Source organism: Fringilla coelebs (genome assembly GCF_963513975.1).
Source record: "Fringilla coelebs genome assembly, chromosome: 9".
Classification (NCBI taxonomy): domain Eukaryota; kingdom Metazoa; phylum Chordata; class Aves; order Passeriformes; family Fringillidae; genus Fringilla; species Fringilla coelebs.
In genome coordinates, this window is record NC_140067.1 from 24,275,781 (window position 1) to 24,301,824 (window position 26,044).

The 26,044-nt window shown below is 41.2% G+C and overlaps 1 protein-coding gene across 1 annotated transcript; it reads right to left on the minus strand.

Annotated features, from left to right (window-relative positions):
• Positions 1–344: 344 nt before the first annotated feature.
• On the minus strand, positions 345–25,705 carry EDEM3 (ER degradation enhancing alpha-mannosidase like protein 3). Its single transcript, XM_084211520.1, has 20 exons — positions 25,450–25,705; positions 23,679–23,724; positions 20,503–20,603; positions 18,060–18,099; positions 17,499–17,611; positions 16,714–16,867; positions 16,091–16,225; positions 15,602–15,707; positions 14,989–15,086; positions 13,594–13,719; positions 12,797–12,880; positions 11,758–11,841; positions 11,455–11,579; positions 10,786–10,951; positions 8,403–8,557; positions 7,427–7,580; positions 6,777–6,971; positions 5,865–6,030; positions 5,294–5,479; positions 345–3,830 (listed from the first exon to the last, which is right to left on the minus strand). Exons 1-20 carry the CDS (start codon positions 25,608–25,610, stop codon positions 3,421–3,423), a joined length of 2,805 nt encoding a protein of 934 aa, XP_084067646.1. The 5' UTR covers positions 25,611–25,705; the 3' UTR covers positions 345–3,420.
• Between the last annotated feature and the right edge of the window lie 339 nt (positions 25,706–26,044).

Here is a 26,044-nt window from a genome sequence, read left to right on the forward strand (position 1 = left end):
TCATTCTAAATAAAACAGGTGCAGCAGTCAAAACGAACTTTTGAGGGTCTGGATTCTGGATTTTATGCATTAAACAATAATGCTCTAGTCAGAGAAGTTGAAATAGTCCCATTAGATCTGGTTGCTGAGAGCCTGTCCAGTTTCAGTTCTAGACTGAAAAGGCGGTGCTTTGGTTATTACAATACCTCTGCGTTCAGCCAACTTCCCAGGCAAAAATTCCAGACTTTTCCAGGGTGGCTCCAGCACGGAGGCTGCCAGTGAAGGACTGGTGTGACTGCCTTGCTGACAGTGACAGCCAACAGCAATGCAGAAATGAGCATCAGTTCAGCACAGCTTGACCAGAATATTTACATTTTATTAAATCTTTACAATCAGCAGTTATAATCAAGTACACAATTATGTACACGGATTATGTACATTTTAGCCCAGACTTTTACATCACAGTACATAGTTGCCCTTAGAAATATTGGGTACACTTATCACCAGAGAGTAAAACCCAACAATAGTGTTACAGCACCTGTTATTAGACATCTTCCATAAGAAAATATACGGCTGTAAATTGGTCTGGCTAAAAAAAAAAAAAAAAAAAAAAACCAAAACCAAAAATCTGAACATACAATTTTCATTCACAGAATGGTTTGTTTTCTATGTTCTGACTGATGCCTGTTGCATAAGATGTCCTGTTTTTCACCTCTCAACACACACTCATTGGTGCCTACTCAGGGACACTGGCAGGAGGAGGAGAACCAGAGCTGGGCTCATTCTCAAACTTCATTAAGAAACAATAAATGTAAACAATTAAGAAGATTCCTCTAAGATCAAATGAGAAATTAATTGGCTGATCTGAATTACATGGCATGGAATAAGTGCTAGTTGCAGCTGTGATTCCTGAATTCTTCAGTGTTCAATACCATACAAAGAAATGTACAATGCTATACACTAAGGGTGATTCCTGATTAATGATGAGCAATATTCCATATGCAGGGAGCAGACTTCCAAACATTTTGGAAGAACACTCTCTCCCCTTTCCAAAAGGGTTTTTCTTTTTGATGAATACATTCTTTTTGCTTTTTAAGATGACAGTAACAGAAAACTGAATTCTTTCCAAAATGATATGAACAGGTTAAACTAAAGCCTATGTCCTCATAAAGAAATACAAAGTGAAAATAACCTGAATAAAACTGTCCCCCCAATTTAATCCTCTTTCCCAAAAGGTCAACCTTGCCTGATTCAGTTCTGTAAACAAAGCTATGGCTCTCGTGATGGTTTCAAAGGTGAAGCAGAACTAAATGAAACAAAAACCACTTAAAAAGGAAGGAGGCAACAGTAATCTGAGGTAGGCCACCACCAAAATGCTGCCTCCTAAATCCATATGGAGTTCTGGGATCCCTGAAAGGTAATGCCTGCTGCTCTAATAACAGGTGAAGAAAGCAGTTACTAAAAATGAGCTGGTGATGGCAAGGAAAGTTAACCTTTTAATAAAATTTGACATCTACACCTAAGTCTGCAAGTAAAAAAAAGAAAACCTTTAGCTGCTATTTTGAGATAGTAATGACCAGAGGCCTCTAGGATATAAAAATAACTCTATTTCCACCAAAAGAGCTACCAAGAAGGAAGATGATGTCCATATCAGAAAGCATGGGAACAAAGATGCTCCTTTTGTGGCACTGAGCACTGACAGATCAATGGAATTCTCGGAGTGAAAACGTCTGATCTGCACCTCGTGGTTTGATCCTGCACTTGGCCGTGTCCTGGCACTCCCAGGGCTCCAAGGAACCAAGGACACTTACAAGGCTCCCACGGTCAAATGCCTTCTATGAACTCACGTAACAAAACCCACAAATAAAAACATTCCCAAGTGAAAACCCCCAGCTGCTTCAAGTCCAAGCCTCCAGTTACTTGTGCAAAGGAATGACAACTCCATTTAAGAGCTAATTTCTTTCAAAGGACACTTATTCACTATTTCTCCTCAAACTCCCTCCTACCCTGGAGATTTAAAGTTCTGGATGATATTTAGATGGACTGCCATGCTCTCAAAAGGTGCCTGTGCATTCTGAGACTTTTGAAAGCAAGTGTGGCTGAGTACATGGATCCAACATGCCTGGGATTGCCCTGCTCACTGTACAGAGTATAAATACAGAGTATGGCTGTGCTAATTAACAGTTGCATATTCAGCATGTGTAATTTCACCAGCTAAATCAAAGGTGCAGTCCAGAGTGGGGCTTCCTGTTTATTTACTCCATTGCAATGATGAACATAAACCTGCATTTTTAGCCTGGTGCAGCATATAGGCAGTGTTCATTTCGTCTTTAATATAAAACCATTTTTTGAACCACAAGTCACTAAAAGCAGTTTATATAAATCAAGTTAATTCGTTTTTGGCAGTTTCTTTGGACACAGTCAAAATGCCTCTATGTTGTTTAAACTTCCCCATTTTTACTTAAATATAATGTGGATAACAAATTTGGACTCCCACTTACCTGTAACAAACTCCAGAGCCTGGGATAACACCCCTGGACTCTGAACTATCGACCCAACAGCCAGAATTGTTGCTCTTCCTCACTGGCCCTGGCCTCCCTGCCTGAAACACCAGACACACAAGTTGTATATAAAAAGAACATGGAGTCAAGCTGTTGGAAGTCAAACTTGTAGAAAAAGGTTTTGCTACACCTGATGGAGCTGTGTCCTTTCAGAGACTGTTCCAGATTTTGGGGCAGACTGGAGTCTTTCCACCTGGGAGGCCGAGGGAAACACCTGGGACTCAACACCTGCCGTGTGTGCTTCCCTCAGCCTCCAGCAGGACCTTTCCACACCTTTTCCCAGTGGCCCCATGGCTGGCCCAGCCTCCCTGACAGGACCTGCTCACACTCTGCCTTTGGTTTGTACAATTCCTCCAGCTGGAAGCAGAGCAGGAGGGGAACTCCCAGGTCCCCCTGTGGTTCCTGGTGGTAAGGGGTGCAAGGAGTGATGAGCAGCACTGTGATATGTCAGACAAAACCAGACTGCTTCCAGCTGTGCAGACACCTGGAAACAATTCCCCTGCTGCTGTAAGGAAGGCTTCACTTGGGAGGGGTGGGTGCCCCATCAAGAACCATTCCATGGCCTGTCACCCCACCCTGCTCAGCTGCTGCCCAGAGCCCCAGGAGTCCCCTCAGAGCCTGGAAGGCAGGAGTCAGGCTCGTCCCTGCCTGGGGCACAGCACCAGCCATGGGGCCACCCAAATGCTTTGATTGCACGTTCCCATTTTTAAACAGGAAAAATTAAAACATACAAAGAGCCTGTGCTGGAATTCTGTGTTGTTTTCCAGGTGACACCTGGTTGCTCATCCCAATACTGAATATGTTTTCTTGGATATCAGGGCCTCACTTCTACCCAAAGAGGTCTCCATTTGTTTATTAACAAATAAGTTATTATTACAAGTCATAGCTCATCCTTTTCCATCATTTCAAATGCTTCTATATCTTCATTCCAGTCTGCTAATATGGATTCCATAGGCTGGACTTTACTATCCCAGTGAGCTTTGGAACTGGCCTCTGTCTGGGTGTTTTGTTCCTGAGGCTGGCTGTCCCCTGGTGTGCATGCTGGCTCTGGAGCACTGGCCTCTGCAGATCCAGAGGTGTGGGGATCCTCATCTGCCGTGGAAACACTGGCACTGGCTGTGCTGGCTGGAGACAAAGGATCAGGGTGACCAACAGCAGAGCTCTCTCCTCCTCCTTCGGGCTCCTCACTGACTGCTCCAGCATCCTGAGAGTCTGAAGGAGCTTCCTCGGAATTTGGTTTGTGTGCATCACTGTCAGATGATTTCTGGTCCATATTCTCCATTTCCAAGTCTTTGAAAGGGAAGGAAAAAAAGGAAAAAAAAAAAGTTAAAACAACCGTAGGAATGCAACATTTTATTATGTATTCCAAAATCAAGGTCACTTCCCTTGGCCTTATTTCTTCAAGGAAGAGCAGACTTTCCAGTGGTATGAAAATTTAATGGTAGTGAAGAATATATTTTACAGATGGATAGGAGGGAAGCCTTTTAAACACATTTTAAAGGAGGGAAAACAATACATTGAGGCTCATTTTGGTTCCTCAAACTTCAGGAGTGACTTGTGGGTCAGTGCCAGTTACCCTCCTTCAGCCTTAAGTAAATATCCACTGCGTGCACTGAACTTTAATGCTGGATTTTAAAGCACTCCCAGATCCACCAGGATCCCACATCTGAGCACTTGGGAGTTGGACAGAGTTTCCTAAGTTTGCTGAACTGTGCATTTGAGGGAGCCAAAGCCAGAGGCTCCTCACTCAAAGAAAGTAACACGTCTCCCACGTCCCAGCTTAGCTCCCAACAACTGCCCAATTTAGTCATGCAGATTTCTCTGGGTTTGATGTTTATGGCTATAAGCAGGACACTGATAGTTCAGGATTTTTAGGGAATTTAACTGCACATGGGATACTTACTGCTATCAATAATGTAGTTTGGAATCATTTTACCTTTAAAGATTGTTGCTGGGATTCCAAACGGAAGCACGAGGAGGGGGAAGAAGCAGATACGGATTACAAACTCTCAAAGGCAGAGCTATCCTGTATTCAGCATTTTGTCAGAGCACTTAGCACAGTTATAAACAGGAGGGATTTGTAAGTTAGGAAGAAACAAGACAAGATTTTGGCATATCCCCTTTGCAAATAGGCTGATTTTCTAGATACTTGTTCTTACCTACTCTGCTTGGACACAGCAGTGCTACAAGGAAGGCTTACAAGAGGAAAATCTGGAATTTTCTGCTGCATTCAAACATTTCAACTAGGAATGTATTAGCTTGCAATTTTCTTGCATTATACAAGAACACCCACGAAACATCTGAGGTCAGCAGCCTTATTTCTCACGTTAACCACTTCTCCTTAGATAGGCAAAACAGTTCCAGCACTTGTCTCTCTCCTTTTGGGTCCCAGGAATGTCACTGGGGATCTTGCTGAGGGAGAGATGCTCACAATGTAGGGCACTGGAAACATGCTGTTCCTGATGCTACTTCAAAGCAGCTGATGACAAAAAGGGTTCAAAAGGAATCCAAAAGGCTGGATTTTCTCATAAGCCAAAGTGACATTTAGGAACAGCATTTCTGGATGTTACCTTGTGGGGGGAGAGGATATCAATGATATCTCTCAGAATTATTTTTTTAATAAAAAACTAATTCCAGTGTCAAACAGAAAACCACAGCACCTCTGGGCTGCAGTGCAAATCATTCCTGTCCTTTTTCCACTGTGCCACAGCACAGAGGGGAGCTAGAATTACATAAATCACCTCAAACCTTACCTCTGTCTTTTGCTTTATCAGAAAGGAGCACCTCCACAGCCTCATACTCCCGGATGGCATCCAGGATGATGTTCCCTTCCTTGTTGAAGAGGAAGAGCATGGGAATGGTGATGTCATCTGTGTTCTTGCCATCCCCAGCCATTTGGAAGAGAGGGGCTGTGTCACTGCTGCTGCCCTCATTGTCATCTAGGCAGAGAACACCAGGGGAAGGGCAAACCTCCTGTTAGATCAGCTGAACTTGGAACAGCCTCCCCTGCCCAGTCACTTCACAGCACACCCCAACCTGGTGTGTTTGCCTCCATTTTCATTTCTATCCCCATTCTTCCTCAGCAGTTAGTACTGACAGCACCCTGCAATCCTTAAAGTAGCAACTTTTAGTCTGCAAAAACACTGACAACACCTCATCCCAATTTGTGTCTGCAAAGAACCTGACAAACCCCAAACATCTCTTCATCTTCTGAAAGCACACTTGCTGTGCTTCTCAGCTTAAAGCTTGTCAGCTTCCCTGTATCTTCAAAACTGTAAAATTAGGTTACATTTACACAAATTAAGAACTTGGAATTGAATTTACCAATGACAATGCCTCCTATTGCTCCAGCTTTCTGAATATTTCGTGCCTTTTCAGCAAACATGCACTGGCCTCTCTGCATCAAAGCAATTTTCTCTTTCACTGCCTCAGGATTAGTGATCTCTGAGCATCCATTATATGGCTTAATGGTTGCAACGAATCCTCTTGTCTGTTTGGAAAAAACAAAAATAAAGAGAGAATTAGAGCACTATGGCCATGCTTGTGAAAGATTCCCATGTATTTTTGTTCCTTCAGTCATTCTATTGCATTTAGTGTTGTCTTGTGTCAGTGCAGATGATCTGTGCCCTAAAACAGGAGCTCTAGAAGCAAAGAATGACTGAATGAAAACCTAATTCTCATAATCAGTGTGGTTTGTCTACACCTGGGAAGTGCTGTCTCTGGAAATTTTTCTCCTATGAACTGCTAATCTGGAACTCGTCTTTGGGGCTGCAACAGGGGATTTCCTACTGCTTCCCACAGGGACCCCTGCCTCTGTGGATTGCCCTCTTCCATCTACACAGAGCCTTCTAGAAAAGCTTTCCTTAGAACAACTTGCTCTAACTCTAAAAGGCTTCTGCCGGCTCCTGGCTGTCATGGGAGGGAAACTTCTCCTAAATCACCATCTCCGCAGCTGTGCAGTGCAGACTGGATAAGCTTGCTTTGCAACTCATGCTATGCATGTGTTTTAAATCCTAAACCATGGCTGATGACTCAGGAGCAGAGAGCACAGACAGATAAGCAACTCACCCCCCTACTGTAACTGCTGTCATTGTCACCACTGGGCCCTGTCATTTTAAGCACTGTAATTAACTGATCACCTGGAGGATCAGCTGGATGCCCTCAAACAAAAGCAGTACTGTAAAGCTGAGGCTTGTGCAACAGGGAAAGGAACAGACACACCCACATCTCACATACCCCTGCTTTGTGTTTGGACAAGTCCATCCCAAACTGGGCTGGCCCAGCAGTCAAGACTACCCTGCCAAAGAAGGGATGGGAAACAATCTGGACAGCACGAGGAGGGAGCTGCTGCTCCTTCTGCTGCTGGCTGGAGAGCTCAATCATCTCCTGCATGAACCGTAAGCCATCCTCAGCATCCAGGGAACTTGCTGCCTGCAGAGAAAAGAATCAATAAACAATTTTACCTTAAATGTTTGAGGAATCTGGGGAAAAAGAAACTCAAGTTGTGTTTGCTTGGACCACTGCTACAAAGACTTTAACACAGAGGGTGGATGCTCACTTTCACTCTTGCATCATATACAAATATATAGACTTCATAAAGAGATGGAAGCATCTCACACTTATAGCAGTGTTTTCAGCCAAGATGCTGTTGGCTACATCACTTCAACCTGAGCAGCCTCTACTTAATTTAGTGGAAGATTAGTTAAAAGTGTTGCTGAGGCAAAATATTAACAAGCATCAGCCTGCTAAATATAGCTAGAATATCCAGCTCATGTGCCTCCTTCCACAGGGTGGCTGTCCCTTCTAAAGCTCCAGGTGTCAAGTATCATTGCTAGGAGCACTTTGCTGAGAGCTCTAAAAACTAAAATCCTGCCAGGTCATCTTACTTGCACTGCATGCTGCACTAGTTGTACTCGTCCATCTTTCAGATGGATCAAACTGACTCCCATCTTCTTCAGGATCTCCAGGTGCTCAGGATTACTGGCCATGAAGTCTCTGGCTCTCAACGGTGGTTTTGGTCCACTTCCCAAACTCTCTTCTCTGCCAAAAGACATCAGAGATCAAAGCTTTAAAAATCAGATTATCCTCAAAACAGGACTCTAGTGTTATCCTTGCCATCACAAGATTGGAATTCTTGGTACACTGAGTGCAAGCTTCAGTGGAATGCAACTTTTCAATCAAGTTATCTTTTTTATAAAGTTGTCTATGTAAGCAATAATTTTATAGTGCTAAGCCTCCCTCCCAAGTATTGATAACAAAACTGCTATATACTTTCTCTCATTTGTAAATAGTCTGCATTATTGCAACACTGACCAAACCTAGTTTGCCCCACAAGGTTCCAACTCAGTTTTATTCATGAAATACAAATATAGAAGAGGTGGTCAGGTGGACAAACTTCCTCAGCCTTAACACTGCCCTAAATTCCTCAAAATGGGTGCAGTTATGTGTGGCAGCATAATTTCCTTACTACAAAGAAGACTTTCAGAATTGTTCAGGAGACTGCAGAAATCACTTTACAAATAGAGACACACTTCTACAATACTCCAAGAGAGTATACTTCTACAATACTCCTAGAGAGACACATTTCCTACAAAACTCCAAGAGGGAGCTGCAGCCAAGGTATGCAGCTCATTCAGCTCCTTTTGCTTTGAAAGACTTACTAATTCCACCTGGAAACAAACTAAGTCTTGCTGAGGATGTGAGAGAAATCCAAAGTGATTTTTCCTGCGGCCAGGAATCATCCCTTTGGCCCATCCCCAAAGGACTGCCAGCTCCAGCACACCTCAAGCCTCTCCTTCCCTGCAGAGCAGAGCCTGCTCCACTCAGTCCTGTGCTAACAAAGAGAGGAAACATCCATCTTACGCCCTGGAAATGCCCCGGGGACAGCTCTTATCCACCACATTCTTGAGAGGCTCGCGGATGCTCTGGGCAAACATGGGGTCATTTGGGAAGAGGATCTGCGTGTTCGGACAGGTCCAGTCAAAGTTGCTGTCGTCCAGCTCTGTGTACTCTGTGCTCTAAAATCAGAATAAAATAATGCAGGTTGTGTTTACATAAAGAACATCAACAGATAATCCTAAGTTAAGTCATCTGTGTTCTGGGGACATGTGCAATAGGGGGGAGCCAGTGCACTGCAACCCCTTGGACAGATGAATACAACATTCATTCTAGTTTGTAATTTACTAAATTTATATATAGTTTCTGGATTTTTTTTTTTTTTTCAGAAACAGCTAATCCTCTGCTGGTAGACAGTACTTGTCAAGCCTGCTCATGACAAAGCCAGTGCCCTGTATTTTATGTGCTGGACAAGCAAAAGGAGTAGTTCTGGTTTCACCTGATACTGGCTTTACAGCGAGTAACCAGCTGCAGGCTTTAGGTCATTCTTACTAAAAATGTAACATCTCTTCATGTGAACAAAAGATTCTCCTCCTCAGGAGCCACACAGACTTGCAAGTCTGGATGAGCAAGGACGAATCTCTATATAATTCAAACAATTTCTATTTTCAGGAAAGATGGCAGAGCGAACATCTGCACAAATTGCTGGTTTGTAACATGTGAAACCATGTGGAACATGTCTGGTTTGGAGCCACATTTAGCATGTCCTTAGCTTAGCAAATAACTGGCTATAGATAACTGGCAAGCTCATTTCATAACCCATAAAAATTAATGTAGTATTTATCTATAGAAAAAGACTTACCCCTCCTGTTTGCAACATATTGGCCAATGAAAAATCAAGTATTTAAAGGCTCCCTAAAGCCCAAGACCTAAAGGGTTACTAAGACATGACCTTTCTTGTTTATGAGAGCAAATACAAACAGGATGTTGGGTTGATAGTACCATGTATCTCTCTTAGAGTTTGTTTTAATAGCACTGTATTTATGTTAAAAATCATTTACACATTCCATCTGTTCAGATAAAATTCCATAAGAGGAACACCCAATGGCACAGCCTTTCAGCCACCTGACACCATTTTCAATGGGTTTTGCTTACTTGGATTATGCACATTTGCAGTTTTGACCCGAAGAGCTTAAAAAATTGCATTTGAGCAATTTATTCTATCCTTTCTATTGGCTTTTCATTAACATTGGCAGTTCTCAATAGAACAAACCAAGTTAGACCAGTACTTAGAACAGCACCAGCTGTGGGTAGCCTGCCTGTCTCAAAGGTATTCAATTCTTATATTGGGAACAAAAGTTACATAAAATGCTCCTTCAGACCCTTCAGAAAACTTCTTGCTTAATTCAGAAAACAGCCTGTTTCCAAAACTCAATAGGGGAAAGATAAATTCTCAGGGAAGGAACATTGCAGAGAGGATGTGGGATTTCCACCCTGAAGGAACATTTAACACCAAACCCATGATCCATTAAAACATGACCAGTGTTTGACATTAAGATGAAATAACTAAACATTTGTCACTGCTTAATGCTAAAGTCCATCAAACAGTGGTTTTTCCACAGGCTTATATTGACACACAATATAAGCCTTTTCCTCTGATCCAGGCATTATTCTAAAACTCTTAGAAAATGTTAAAAATAGAGGCACAAATAAGGGAATTTGTATCCTTGATGTCTCAGACATCATTTTCCCTTTCTCTTCTTCCTTTTTCTTATTGCCTTACAGACAAATTATGTCACCTTGTTGACCACAAAATCAAAAAAAAAAGTGAGGATTTATGATGCTTCATGGCACAGCTTTATCACTCCAGGTTATTTTGGAAGGGTAAGTAATTTATAAACCCACAACTGTTCTCATATTAATGCAATAGGTGCATGGACTGCATGGACTAAAGTGATTAAACATCCCTAATCTGTCTGTAGCTCTGTATCTTGTCAAATTAATTCCACAGCTGTCTCAGAAAACCTTTCAAAATTTTTTCACAAGAACAAACAAGAAAACCTTAGGTTTTAGAAAAAATAATAAAAAAATAAAGATGGGGACAAAAATATCCTACTGTGTTACCTTTCAATTTATACAGAAGTGGGGAATTATTTTTTTTTTTTAAATCTTGCTAATAATTCCTATCTTTTATCTCAAGGTTCAGCAGTGCAGAATCCAGTCATTATTCCTACTGTTGTGACTGCACTGTTAATATTATGAAATAGTGCCTATTAAACAACATGTTCAAACTGCTGCACTTCCTCAAACTATGATCTTTCCTGATTTTATTTCCATTTCCCCTCAAAAAAAGGAAGTGTATCACTGAAACTGATCACAGAAACTGATTTAAACTGCAGCTGTTACGTACTGTATTTTTTTTAGAGATGGTTTGGTTTGTAGTGGAGAGCCAGAGTGGCAACAGATGAGCTTCTGTAGTGAAGATATAATCTTCAATGTCAAAAATCATGTCCTCCTTATCAGCAAACAGCAGGTACAGATATTTAAACATCTCAGCCAGGAAGAATGAGTCCATCCTGTGGAGAAAAAGGGGATGTCCTTTAGGGAGATCTCATTTCTAGAACATCAGTAAAATAAATATTCCTAGTTCTCCATCTCTGAAGACTTCATGACAATTACTGCTGGACATAATTCCATTAGCATTCCTTCTGCTTGGAAGAAGCTGTGTTTGGAGGGAAAAGATTCAGCACATTCAGTACAAAAGAGCATTTAGAGAAAAAAACATAAACCTCCTAAAAACGTACAGATTTGAAGTATATTTAGCTTGAATGTAATTCATCTACTGCTCTGAGACAAATGAGAGGTTATTAAACTGAAAATATTCTTACAGAGCACCCTGTAACCCTACTGAGATTATTTCAATGCATTTACAGTTCAATACAATTACAAACAGGTAATTTAAGGCTTGGTTATCAGAGTGAAGACAGACACCTCCTCAAATCTTAATTCAATTACACAGGGCAATTTGGTTTTTTTTCTGTGTTTTTATATTTAAAAAAAATAATTGTGCAAGCTTTACCTGTCTTCATGACTTCCTGTACGAACATCCTTCATTGCAGCAAACCCACAGGGAACTCTGGCATATTTGTTCAAGTTTTCAATGAGGGTTTTTCCTACTTCTAGGTAGTAAGGGTCTCCTGTAGCCTATGAAATAAAACAAAAAAATTTATAACCATTACATTTTGTTTGTATCCTAAACTGGCTCAAGTGCATAAGTTAAGCTGGAGATATGCTACTCAATTCTGTATTGAAATAAAACAGCAACAAAACTCTAGGTGCAAGAAAAAGTGCTCAAAGGTCAGAGGAGTGGATGTGACTGTACCTTATACAAGAAGTAGGTGCTTTCAGCAAATTCAGGCCTCAGAGGATGCTGAGCCCAGTGAACTCTGAAGTCTGTTGTGAATGCCTGAGGATGAAAAAGAACAGACAAAAATAAAATAAATGCAGGAATGCAAACCAAACACAGGTTTACTTGAATTCTATGTTAACTGTACAACCAGCCTAGCTTTGCTAAACACCATTTTTGCAAACATACCTACCACCTGGCACCTCCAGTGCAGTCAAGTGTCATTGCACACTGACAGATGGTTAAGCAGCTGTTTCTAAATTAGTACCACAGGCTAGAAGTCAGATATCTAAAAATTTCCTAGTCTATCTATTCACTCTTAATGTGCACTGGGAAAAGCCACTTCTGTCATATATTCACTACTATTTCATACTAGGGTTTAAACCAAGTCTTTGCTTAGGGGATGTTCTGTCAGCTTAAATACAACTACCTGACCTTTTAAAGTTTCCTTCATAAGTACAAAACACAAAAAAACCCCCAAAAAACCCATAAAGAGACAAAGTGCACCATTTAAAAAGCCCTCAAAAAAAAAAAAATCATTCCAGTGCTTAGCATTCTTTGCTCTCAATAACCACACTAGGTGAATGCAATGTTAATTAAAATGTTCTCTAACAGAAATAAGCTTACACTAGAGGAAAGTCAGAATTAAACCCAGAGTCGGAAGCTTTCAAATATAATCTGAGTCATCACAGATTAAAGACACACTCTTCAGCAGGTAAACAAGCTTTTCTGTGCACAATGGACTTGCTCAAAGACTTGCAGCATCTGCAGTAAGTTTGTGTGCTGACTTTCAAAAACATTATACAAAACTTCAGAACATCCTCTCAGCTGTCAGACATGCAGAACTGCAAATCACATAAGAATGCTGTGGAAATGAGGCTCTGATTTTAATAACATATATACCTGCTGGTTTTACAAATGGGGATCTGCAACTGTTCAAATTGATGTAAGAATCAGTTTACACAATCAAAAATACAAATTTTTGATTTACAAAGTCAAAAAACTACTACCTTACCTCTGGAAGAAAGTTATGCTTTTTTATAACCTGATACAGCATCTCATGTGTTTCAATAGCCGGTCTAATATCACCCTTCAACACCTAAAATTAAATAATAAAAGTATCACTAATTCACAAGGCATAGGAATAACACTCAAGGTTAAAAACACTCATGGTGTGTTCATGTAAAGCTACAGAGCAGTCACTACATACATATTGCAATTATTAATCCCTATCAGTGTAAGCCACAGCTACTCCTTACAAGTTTTTTAAGCAAAATCAGTGAACTCATTAAAATTATTGCCTATGTAGAGCAATGACCTCTGACATTTACAGAGAACTGGAGTGAAAATGTCATTTAGTTTATCTTAAAGATGTCAATGGCACACAAAGTAGAAAACCAGTTACTGGTAAAAAGGCAGCTTAATTGGAGTATTTTCATGACTAGGAGTGAAGGAAGCAAATTACAGGAACATACAACATACTTGTCCTGATACTCAACACAGCCAGAAAAGCCCATTAACTTGCTTTGAAGTGGCTGGAAGACTAAGTACAGAAATCATGGAATCAGAATGGTTTAGGTTGGAAGGGACCTTAAAGCCCATCCAGTTCCAACCCCTGCCATGGGCAGGGGCACTCTCCACTAGCCCAGGTTGCTCCAAGCCCCATCCAGCCTGGCCTTGGACACTTCCAGGGATGTCCCCTCAGTATTTCTGACAATCAAATCACTATGCTTGACTTGAAAATCATATATCCAACCCAGTTAATAATTTCTTTGTTATTAAAACCAACTCTACATGGGTTTTACACCTCACCTGCAATCCAGGGAAGAAAGCAAGCAGAGAATCCATCCAGGTCCGAGCATTTAGCATTGGTTTGTGAATGTGAACATCAAGGAGAAGAGGTGGCTGGCTGATGTATCTCATTATGGCATCATAGTGCTGCCAAACATCAGGAAAAGCAGGAGTTTGTATCAATTCATTCCCCAAAGAGAGACAGATCACCAGACTGGCATTGTATTTGAATGGAAAAGCCAGTACTACATCCCCAATCATTATTACATTTGGCAGTGCCTCTAATCTCTAGTTTTGCAAACTAAAACCAAGTGTAGTAAATACTGAAAAGCTCCACAGTATTACACTTGCAAAGCTTACCACATTTCCAAGGAATACACAGACACAAAAGTACATCCAGCAGCCATGTGATAAACCAGGAATATCACAGTTAAGGCACATTTGTTTTGGCTGAATTTTAAAGCACACTCTAAAGAAAGCTGAAACGGCTTTCTCTGAACAACAGAATTCCAAAGCATATGGATCTCAGGAGGAAAAGGAGGTTAAAAAACCCACACAAAGCAGCTAGACTGGATGGCTCAGAAGAACTTATAAACCCACTAGGTCACTTGCCACATTGCTGACTTCCAATCCCAACTTTGTTTTCAGAAGGTGCAATCCTGAGCACATGAGCCAAACTGACAGGAAACACTTAACAAATGTAGCTCAAGGAAAATGTAACACTGGGGGCTGCCCCTTAGGACCATGAAATCATCATTACACCTAAAGTATTACAACTTTAACTATGGAATTATTCCACTTCTAATTAAAAAAAAAAACATACTATATATATATACACTATATATACTATATATATATATATATAAAAATTTATGATTTAAGATGTTTTTAATGGATATTTTCAAAATAAATAATGCTTTTACAAAAGAATTATGATTTTGACCAACTTGCTCAGAAATTTATGAATTAAAAAAAACCTAAGTGTGGTTTTCAGCTTGTTACTTAAATGCATCCTGGGCCTGAAGATCTGCAGTGTAATGCAAGATCCACACTTTGATTTTTTTTGTTGCTCCGGGACAGAACGACATTGTACAATGGTTTTGAAGAAGAAAACCTTATGTTCTTTTACAGAAACATTTGCAGTACTGGTCTGGAAATACAGCTTCTCCTGTACTGGGAACATGGATAAAGGCCTAGAAGGTTCTGATTTTTACTGGATGGGGTTAAAATAACTGCTCAGGTGACAGCTAATCGCCCAAAATTAGCAAAAGCCCTCAGTAAAAAGAGCTGGCACTAAACACAGCAGAAGTCACAGAAATTCTACTAAAGATCCCTTCTGAGGCTAACAGCTGACAACACAATTACTCTGAAATTTGTATTGCAGAAGGCACAAACCTGAGCAAGGTGTTAACTTACCGTGTTAAATCTTTCCAGGAAACTGTCATCTCCCAGCAAGACATAGGCTTTTAATAAATATTCATAGTATGAATCTATTCCTGCTCCAACTCCACTATCTAGGAACAGGTGAAAATAAAAAGGTGGGTTCATTTTATGTAGTGACATGGGTATTTTCCACATTTTCCCACTCTGATTTTAAAGGCTTTTCCAGTGAAAGGAAAAGCCTCCTTTCAGGGGAATTAAGGCACAGAGGGAAGCAGAGACACAATACTCTGTGTCTATGCCAAAGGCTTTGCACTACCAGTGCACATAATAATATGGACAGATATGCCTTGAAGGCACTTATTTCACAGGACATCACTTCTCCCATCCTATTTATATTTTTCCCATGTATTTATAGCAAAGTCTCTGAACATTCATCCCAAGGCATTTCCCTCTTGGCATTAAAGAGGTTCAGGGAACACTATGCCATGAATAAAACCACTTTCTCTACCAGAGAGGGCTTTGCTCTCTCAGAGCAGAGCCAGACTTTGGAGCAGCATGTTCCTCCACTGCCTATCCCATTAATAACTTTCAAGAGTGCAGGTAAGCTGGGGGTGGGTGAGATGCCCTGGCTGTGGCTCAGCCCCACCTTTGCGGACCCAGTCCCCAGTGTGGATGTTAATGGTGACCCCCACTAAGTTGCTGCTGCGCTGCCTCTTCTCCCAGATAAAATCCAGCGCCTTCCGGGCATACTCCTGCAAAAACAACAACAGCAACAGGGAATTAGGGAAACACAGACACTCAACTCTCTGATTCTGCTGGCTATTTCAATTAAGATGCTAGGAAAGGAATAGTATGTTTCATGTCTAATGATTTCAGAACTCCTTGTTTACTTCTGTATTACTCTAACTACTTTCAACCAAAATTATTTCCTGTGATTTAAAAAATGATTTCAAAAAAAAATCAAACCTTAGAAGAAAGTCCACAAGCACTACAAATCTCAACATATACAAATGTTTTTGTGCAGCACAGCTAAGATATCCATTTTATGAACTCAGAAGTGTTTTTCCAAAATCACAAAATGTAAACACAATGCTAAAGACCTACAGCAAAAAATAAGATATCGTGGAAAGCAAACCTCAAATATAGATGTTCCTGTGAATCTGCTTAAAGCTGCAAACTCAAGGATCAAGGTACCAGCACAAGCTGTACATGTATCAGTTTCTGTTCCTGTTCGTGCTTCTGGATGTCTTACACCAAATTTTAAGTTAACCTAGAGAAAAATAGAGATTGACATCTTTATTTTCCTGGCTGAAAGAGTTTACATTCCTATGATTGTATAGCAAGTATATAATCTATGCTCTTCCTAAAGACAAGAAAAAACAGATCTCTTTGGTTTTGCTCTGTCAACTCAGACATGCACAAAGAACTATCCACAAATACTCAAAATCTCAACCCTCCCAAACAAGAACCTGTTGCCTGGTTCATTTAACATTTGAATAAGAGAATACACTCTAAAAATCTAATCTGAGCAATTTTTTTTTTTAGCAACAAATCAGGAACTCGGAACATCACAAGTGCTCCTAGAAGTTTAGTTTTGTAAATATCTCACTACTCCTGGATCTTAGAGTACCTGCAATTTATCAGCTTTCAATTTTCTGGCCACTTAATAAATACAGAAATGATTTTACAAACAGATAAAATCTAAAAAACAGAAGTCATGATTATAGTATAATCCTGCATTACAGAAACAGAACTTACTCTTGGATAAGGGAGACCACTAGTGGTGTTAAAAGCAGGTAAAAGCTTGTAGCCCAGCTCCTTGGCCATGTGCAGGAGTTCACCATTGTACCACTGCATATATTCACCTTTTTCCTTCAGCATAATTGCCACTGAGTGCCCGCCTAGGAGACCTCTAAACACAAGAGAAATCATCCACATCTCAAAAGGTATGTTCATCTGAACAGCAAGGACAACTCTCTTCAATTTAGATGACATGTACATAACTGTGACCCTAGTTTTCAGACTGCTGATTCAATTCCCATTATAATCAAGGTTAGCTACCAGTATTTTGGAAGCAATTTTTCTTGCTTATCATTAGGATCATACATTCATCAATATCAGACAGGAATAGCAACCAGGACCTCCAAAATGGCATATAATAACTTAAAATTACATGCTCTGATCCAGCATTGAGCCCCAGAGGTCCCTTCCAAGCTGAAATAATCTATGACCCCAGGTATCAAAATGTGGTAAATCAAGTACTGAACAGAGCCATTTGCAAGCCTGTTTCTCTAAAGCAAACCTCCTGCTCCCTCAGCATGCACATGAGGTTCTTAATCAGCAAAGCTGTACCTGCAGCAGTGAGATGGGGCAGTTTGATCCAGTACCACTGCAGCAAGTCCTGCCTTGCATTTTAAAACCACTCTCAGGCAAACTCACAAAGGCACAACTGTTTTAAACAGGTGGAATAGCACAGAAAGGTGTCTTAAAGACACTGCCTAAAATCCACATTTTTAGAAATTTTGAAAACAAAAGTTACTCACCCAAGGACTCTTATGTTGGTTTCAAAGACAGACACAACTATGTCATTATCTAAATTAACATCCTTTATTACTTTTTTTACAGCCTCTTCAAACTCTTTGGTTTTATTTAACACCTGGAATACAACAGTGAGCAGGTGTTCAGTTCCAGTACGGCCAATGCAGTCACAGTGTATTTGCATACAGGATAATTCAGTGCACACAAAGTTACCCAAGAAATATGAACATACAATTTAAACCAGAGATACATCAGTGGTTAATAAGAGGTGCCCACCATTAACTGAGCCTCTTGCTTTAGACTATAAGGGAAAGCAAACTTTTGTGTTAAGTTAGGGCCAAAAAAAGCAATTTAAAAAAAGTATCAATGAAATGTGAAGGAACTGCTGTAGTTATTACAGCCAACTCCAAACTCCATCCTCACAGCATTTCAAAGTTCCCACAAGCAACAGTCACTTCAAACAGAGCCAGAGATCAACAGTCATGAAAAAGAAATCTAAAAATAAGTCTGAGCATCAGAAGACAATCTCTTTGTTTTATCAAAGCTTATCAACAGATTAGGCTTACCACAAGAGTGTCCAAGGTATCAATTAAGGTCAGTGAAAACCTATGAAAGAAAATTTAAAACAGATTTACTATAGATCTGTATGCGTAGGAATTAAGTGATTTTTAATAGTAACTGATACCAGGGAAGAAACTAAATTCTCACAGACCACCAGCTGCAAAACAATCTGCTGTATTCAACATGTTTAGTATCAAAACCTCTTTCTAAGTTCCTCCCCTTTGCTAGTGACCAGAATAGGAACTGACAAAGAAGCTATGATTACAGATACATTTATTTACTGCAAAGCTTTTTAACTTCTGGTAAGCAAATTTAATTTTTATTTCTTGTCTCCAATCAAATCTATTAAGAAACTCAGCATAAAAGTTTAAGTCATTTTCCAGTCCCTGTTTCATTGTTTTTTCAAAAAAAAGGAAAAATGTTGAGATGAAAAGCCATTCCAAGCTAAATTTCTCATACCAGAAACTGTTCCAACACTAGCAAGTGGTAGGCTTAAAATAAAGAACTGCTTTATTTATTCTGAAATGAAGAACTATTTTAGCAGTGTCCAAGGCCAGGCTGGACAGGGCTTGGAGCAATGTGGGCTAGTGGAAGGTGTCCCTGCCCATAGCACTGGATGGGCTTTAAGGGCTCTTCCAACTCAAACCAGGTTGGGATTCTGTGATTATTCCATGAAAAGAGAGCATCGAGTCAGCTCCACAGGGTCTGAAACAAGAAGATCCTAACAAGGATCAGAGGTTTTCTCCAGGGCTGTTCTAGTGCATCCCAAGCTGAGGGGACCTTTCCCCATCCTAGGAATTCTATCTATAGTTGCTTCTTAAATATGCCTAATTCCAACAACTGCTCCTATGCTGAGACACATCCACAACACAGAATAAAATTTACAGAACATGATGGTGTTAAAACTGAACACTTTGGAACAGTTAAAATTGCCTACTGAGGAGCACACCCCAAGGATTTCAATAAGTGCCCAATGTTTGAAACCTTGTAGGCAACATGTGACACCAAAATTCTAATTAAGTGCTCCTATATTATAATTCTCTTGAATTTGTAAAAACATAAGGGCATTTTGTCAGTGCTGTTTTACAGGAGACAGAGATTAATTAATGACTATGCACAACTGCCTAACAAATTCACAACTTTTTCTGTACAAGAGGAGGGAAACGATGCATTTCACATCTATATGGAAGGCTCCTAAGTTCTCCAGGGAAACAGAACTGACCCAGCAGCCTCACCCTGTCATTTTGTGATTGCAAAGACTGGCAGAGAACACAGCTGATGAGGCAGGTGGCAAGAAAAATGATTAGATAAGAAATCTGCTACAAATAATGTAACTAATTATAAGGTACAGAATAAAGCCTGTATACAGAAAAAAAATAAATACATCAATAATTTAATGCATCTAAGGGTAGATGTTAGGGGGGAAGGTATTTTTACTCAAATGGGCTGGAAGGTATTTTTACTCAAATGCTAGTATGTTGCTTTTAAAAAAGGTCATTAAAAACAATGGATTCAAAATACATTTTCATTACACTTTTCATCTGCTGTATCTTTGGATACTTCCAAGGCAGCAGGATTATATGGAAATCACTAGACTAAAAAACATTTGTACATAACAAAACATAGCCAAAATAACATGCTCAATATTCTAAAGACAAATAGAAGCACTTTTTAAGAGAAGGATTTCAGCTGTGATTAACCTTATCGTGCTTAAGAGACATTAAACAGTGATATTTTAAAAAATCAGCTATTTGTAATTAAAGAATTTGATCTATGAACTGCACATATTCAAAGGTATCAACTACAAATGCATTTAGAGTAGGTCAATTTTGCCTTTGATTATTCCATTTAACATGGAAAAAACAGTCCTTATATCTACGTTTTGTAAGCCAAATGATCAGTATTTTGTACTATCAGCTCCCTTGAAAGAAAGAATAGAAAACATTTCCATGTCTGAAATAATGTCTTCTACTTTGACAAAGGCCTCAGGCTATCATACACATGATAATCATTTGACTGCTTGTTTTCAGAAAACTTTCTACTTAAAAAAACCACTTTAAATATAATTTATTAGGCCAGCATCATGGGTAAGAGTTTATTGTTCTCTTCAGCACAACATTAACCCTTATAACCTGTACTACCAATACCAAAAATGTCAGCCCACTTTTGGAAGGCTTTCCTAAGGAAATTACTTGGAGAATGATTAAAAAAATTATTTTTGGATCTCATTCACTGGTCAACTCTCTTCTAATTAAGGCACAATTTCACAGGAGTTAACTTCATAATAATAAAAAAAAACTTCTTACAAGTGTAAGGTAACTTCGTAATAATAAAAACACTTCTTACAAGTGTAAGTTTCTGGCCATATCAACTGAACAAACAAGTTTTATGGGCTGCCAACTGTACTTCTATTCCTAGATGTTTACAGTGACCATTTCAGACACTAACTTTCCCAAGGCATCATCCACATCCCCTCGACTTGGCTCCTGACCCCGCACTCGTCCACGACAAGTTAAAGGCATGAGTTCATCAGCTGGATACGCATGCTCCTGTTGGGAACAAAACAGGGGAATCAGTTACAGCGCTCACTGCCACCCTTGGGAGCCTGTAAAAGGAATCCTCGTCATGCTGTTCTTCAGAAAACCTGCATGGCCACCACAGAGCCCTGCAGGTGGGAAGGGACCTCCAGAGTTCATCTTATCCAAGCCCTCTGCTGGAGCAGGGCTACCCAGACCCGGCTGCCCACTACCATGTCCAGACAACTCCTGAGCATCTGCAAGGAGGGAGCCTCCATGGCCTCTCTGGACACCCTATCAACTCCATCTGATCAACTCCACAGTGTACAAGTGTTTCCTCCCGTCGTTCAGTTTATGCCCATTTCCTCTGAGCACTCCTGAGAGGAGCCTGGCTCTGTCTTCTGGACAGCCTCCCTTGTTAAACTCCCTGGAGCTTTCCCTTCTCCAGGCTGAACAGCCCCAGCTCCCTCAGCCTTTCTTTACAGGGAAGACGCTCCAGCCTCTCCATTACCTTGATGGCCTTTGACTGGACTCTGCACAATGAACTCACCTGGCTGAGGGTGACAGTCAGTGACAGGTAAGAAAACTCAGAAGTTCAAACAAAACATTGATGAATTACTACACAAGACATAAAAGATAACATTCACTGAAAAAAAAAACTAACAAGACTGAGCCTTTTACAAATATAAGACTGACATCAATGACAATGAATCTTAAATATATCTAATTCAAGTGAACATGAAATTGCCTCCTTTAGAAGCTTAACACAAGTGGTTTGGGATAGAGCTTTTCTCTTGATTTCAGCAGGAAACTGGCTGCTGTACTGAGGTCTCCAGTGTGACTTCTAGTGGAGAACTAACATGTGGCAGGACAAAAAACTTCAATTGCTGCAGTGAAACTGCAAGTAAACACATGCAAAATCTTTCCAAATATATAGTACAAAAATAATCTGTATTCAAGCATGAAATAAAAATAAAAAGGGAACATTCCTCTATAAATAAACAGCTCTTACAGCAACTTCTTTTGAAACTGATGGTTTGTTTCCCTGTATACCACCCTCCTGAGTGTTTTGGTCTTTGCTCAAGTCTTTGTTCTCCTCAAGTTTAACTATAAAAGGCAGCATCTAGATCATTTTAATACAGCTTAGATGTTTCTGAATACCTCTGCAAAGTATTCAGAAAAACAGATTAAAGAAGTACACAACAAAAGCAATGTCAAAACTGAGATCTCTGGCTTAAATTTTGGATAAGAAAAGTGATAAAAAATCTGGAAAACTAAACTTTTAGCTTTACAAATAAACAACTTGAAGTATTTTGAAAAATAGAAGTTTACTTATTCTCTGCTGCAGGCAGAGAATAAGCAGTTATTGCATTGAGTTATTTCCCAACTTGTCACTGGCCTCAAGTGACTGACATTTTCACATGTTCTAACAGCCAAGAAGGAAACTATCCCCATTATTACAAATGATGTTGAAGGACTGAAAAAAACCAGCAGCTTTTTCTAAGTTTCTGTTAACAACTTAAAAAAGAAAAAAAAAAGGCAAGGGAATTTCCCTTGCAATCAAACATGAATTTTCAGTCTTCTAAACACGCATGTCTAAAATATGTATTAATAGAAACAGAAAATCAAAATTTTTCAGCTGGCTGTTTCAAAAACACCTGCAAAAATATTTCATTCTCCTGTTGTCAGAATCAAGTCTGATACTCTAATCTCTTCTTCAACTTTAAACAAGCAAGTCACATTTCTCTGTTTGCTTAGTGCTCCAGCATACGTGGCAAATAAATATCCTTTTGGCTTCAAAGTTTCCAGGACAGCTGAAGTTTTCTCTCTCCTTCAAACAGAATTTTCTTGCTTCAGATGTGGCAAGACCCCTACCAGTTGCCAATTTATCACACAATGAACAGTAGAAGCACAGATCCTTGTAATATTTTGTCCAATTTTGCCAAACACATAAGTTTTCCATTGAGGAAATCCAAGCCAAGTGTTTTTCATGGAACCAGATTATAAAAATTATGACCAAAAAGCCTTGATGTTTAACTTTCAAAAGTACAGAGTTTAAGTTAAAGGAGAAACTGCACCCCTTTGAAAATCCTCTTGGCTTGGCTTTCTGTCCACTCTACAGTCCTGTATCTCTCCCATGCTGTATAAAGTTTTAACTCCTGAGATGTTAAGTTTCAATTACATATTAAAAGTTTAAACCATAACACAGAACCTGGGACATGTGGTAAGATGCTGCAAGGAAACAGCAGTTTGTGCTGCAGGAACTGATGCAACTTGAGAGGGGTTTCTGCAACAGCCACAAAGAATGTGCAAGAATGTCCATATGAAGCCAGTAAGAATTAATATTTTTTATTTATCTTAGTCACATTCACACTGTCTCCTCAGAAGCATATTACTTATAGAATATTTGAAAGTAATTTTTACTTGAGGAAGTCCGCTCCAAGTAACAATTTATTGTTAAGCTTTTGTAAACAGAGCCAGACCAGGGTGTGTGGGATGGCTCAGAGATCCAGAACAGGAGGACACCTGCACAGGAATCACAAGTCAGAGCAAAAGAAACCACAGCCAGCATGGCCCATGGTCATATGACAGTCACACCCTGGGCACAGCCTGGATATGGCACCAGATTCCCTTTCTCTTCTACAAACAATTTGCAGAAGAATGCCCAAACTGCATCTGACATGGCTTACCACTGAAGAAATACTAAATGTCATTTTTACCTACAAAATAAGTAAGATCAGCTTATCAGTGTTCTCCAGAATCTAATGCCTACAGACAGCTCACCCCAACTTCCTTTTCCTGGAGTTTCAAACCAAATACTTTACTGTTGATAGCCTGACATGAGATGAACTTGCTTGGGAAAGGTCAGGCATGGATTGGGAGAGTTACCACAAGCAATTCCTAGTGACCACTGTAAAAGCCATCACAACCTTCCTGAAAGTCACACTTGTGGTCTTTTTAAAGGCTTTATAGGTGCTGTTATTTATTTTAGCTGTTTTCAGCTCTCCTTCCCAGATATTTCTATAGAATGTCATGTACTGTAGGTTGCTTTCTCCCCTAGGTCACCAACAACTCCTCTGAAAAACACCAAGCAAGTATTTGACTTACCATATAATTGCTATATGCATGATCAAACATTTCAAGCACTTGATTTCTAAAAAAGAAAAAAAGAAAAAGCATTAGTGGTCTGTCTCCCAATGGCCTTCAATACACCATCTTACATGTATCACACTTAAATATCTGAGTATCAGGCATAGGTCCTCTAGTAACATACTCTATTCAAATAAATAAAATACAGAATAATAATTTTTTCTTGATTCAGCTACTCTTATCCGCTCCAGAAAGGAAAGACTCTTTCTTCGCCTAAGATGAAATGATTTGGGGGTCTCTTTGCAAGCAAATACTAAAGAAAACCCTTACATTTGTTTCATATGTTTGAAAGGACAGAAATGCTTCTACACATAAAACCTCCCAAAAAACCACTGTTTTTTTAAGACATAGCACTACTTCTGATCATTCCTAACTGTTTCAGTAAGGAGCCCTGCAAGGAAAAAAGGATGCTAATTTCTGCCATCAACATAATTCACAATCTCTGCTGATAAGACAGAACATAAAGGAGCCAGGAACACCACAATTATATTGTAAATATCCAATTTAGTTCAATGACTTGGAAATTCAAGAAGTAGTTTTAACTCATCAAGTGCATTAAGGCATCAAAACAACAGAGGATGGTGCTTTTCCCAGGTGCCTCTCAGGTTGCAGCAGGCAAAAAAACCCAGATAAACACACAGAGCTGCTGGGTGATGCAGCACACAGACAATTGCTTGAAACTTACATTTACAGGCAAACACAAACCACAGCAGGACATGGCCTTGCACATGCCTGGGGCATCAGATGATATTTTAATTGCAATGCAAAAATTTTAAAACAAATTGGGGAATGAAATTTTAACTCCTTGTGTAGCCTCGTGAAGAAAACATATAAAAGATTGCACAAACAAATTATCCTGAGAAGCCATGACGGAAAACCCCAGTAATTGTAACCACTAAATATCAACTTATACATGACAGCTGGACTTGATGATCTTGGAGGCCTTTTCCAACCTTAACAACTCTGTGATTAACAACTGTCAGAGTATCCACACTGCTTCTCCAGCACACTTTTTGCATTATTGTCCTGTACAACTGACCACTGGATGGGAATAGGACGATGAAACTGCCCCCAGAAGCATACTAACACAAAATACCCTTGATTGCAAATTTGTTTTAAAAAGTCCCACTCCATGCAGAAAAACGTATTTCCACACATTTTGTAGTATTTTCCCTTCAACTAAAAACTACGATAAAAGAACCAGCCTGTTACACGTACGCGCACGGGGACCGGAGCGGTTTAGCTTACATACAGGAACTGGGCAGAACACACGTAAACATTTACCTTTTTTATGACTCCCGCACTCTCACAGAGGCACGGCCGTAATTAAACCAACCGAGTGGGGACTGACACTTACCTTTGCTCACTTTCACCCCTAGCCCCTTTTCAGCAAGCCCCGGCTGAAGCCTCCAAGGCGAGCTCCAAGTTCCCACAGCACATGGCTTCGCGGAGCAGGGCAGGGGCCGCGCGTCCCCAGCAGCCGGGTGAGGTGGCCCGGAACACGGCCAGGGTCCGGCACACGCAGCCCCAGCACGGCTGGGCACCGATGCACGCGGCCCCCGGAGCGTTCGGGGGCAGACGGACGGACGGACGGACTGACAGGGGACGCCGTCCCGAAGCTCTGCAGTCACCCAGCCCATCCCAGCCCCGAGGACAGCGCACACCCCTGCCCGGCACGGCGGGGCCCGGCCCGCCGTCCGTCCCTCCCTCCGTCCGTCCCCGCGCTCACCCCAGCCGGCGCTTCTCCTCCCTGCTCATGGCCCCGGCGCCCGGGGCGGCCGCCAGCACGGAGGAGGCGGAGAGCAGGCCAAGGGCCAGGAGCTTCCAGGGCCTCCTCCAGCGGGGCCCCCGCTCCCCGGCGCGGCAGCCCGGAGCTGCGCTGAGGGCCATGGCGGCCGGCCGGGTGCCCGCTAGTCCCGCTGCGGGCCCATCGCCGCTCCCCGGGCAGGAAGGGCCCGGCCCGGCCCCTCCGCGCGCGCCCGCGGGGGCGTAGCCAAGGAAACGGCCTCGCGCCGCCGCCGCTTCCGGCACCGCCCCCCTCCGGCGCGCGCCGCCGGGCCAATGGGGGAGCGCGGCGCGCGGGTCACGTGAGCCGGCAGGGAACGCGTAACGAGAGGGTCGACGTGGACAAAGGGTGGGGAACCACAGCTCCCGGCGTGCCCCGCGCCCCGAACGCACACAGCTCCCGGCGTGCCCTGCGCCCCGCCCCGCCCCACGCGCCGCGCTCCCTCAGGCGCTGCCCGGAGCGGCTCCGGACGGAAGGGGCTGTCAGAGCAGCTCATGGTGGGCAGGGACGTAATTAAAGCCCCGTCCAGCCTGGCCTT

Excerpts from the sequence above, each read along its gene's own strand:
- EDEM3 (XM_084211520.1), bottom strand. The coding sequence starts at position 25,610 with ATGGCCCTCAGCGCAGCTCCGGGCTGCCGCGCCGGGGAGCGGGGGCCC. Across the intron at positions 15,087-15,601 it reads TGGGGACTGGGTCCGCAAAG|ATAGTGGAGTTGGAGCAGGA; the intron begins GTGGGGCTGAGC and ends ACCTGTTCCTAG. Across the intron at positions 8,558-10,785 it reads CCATCTCTAAAAAAAATACA|AGCACAGAGTACACAGAGCT; the intron begins GTACGTAACAGC and ends TTCTGATTTTAG.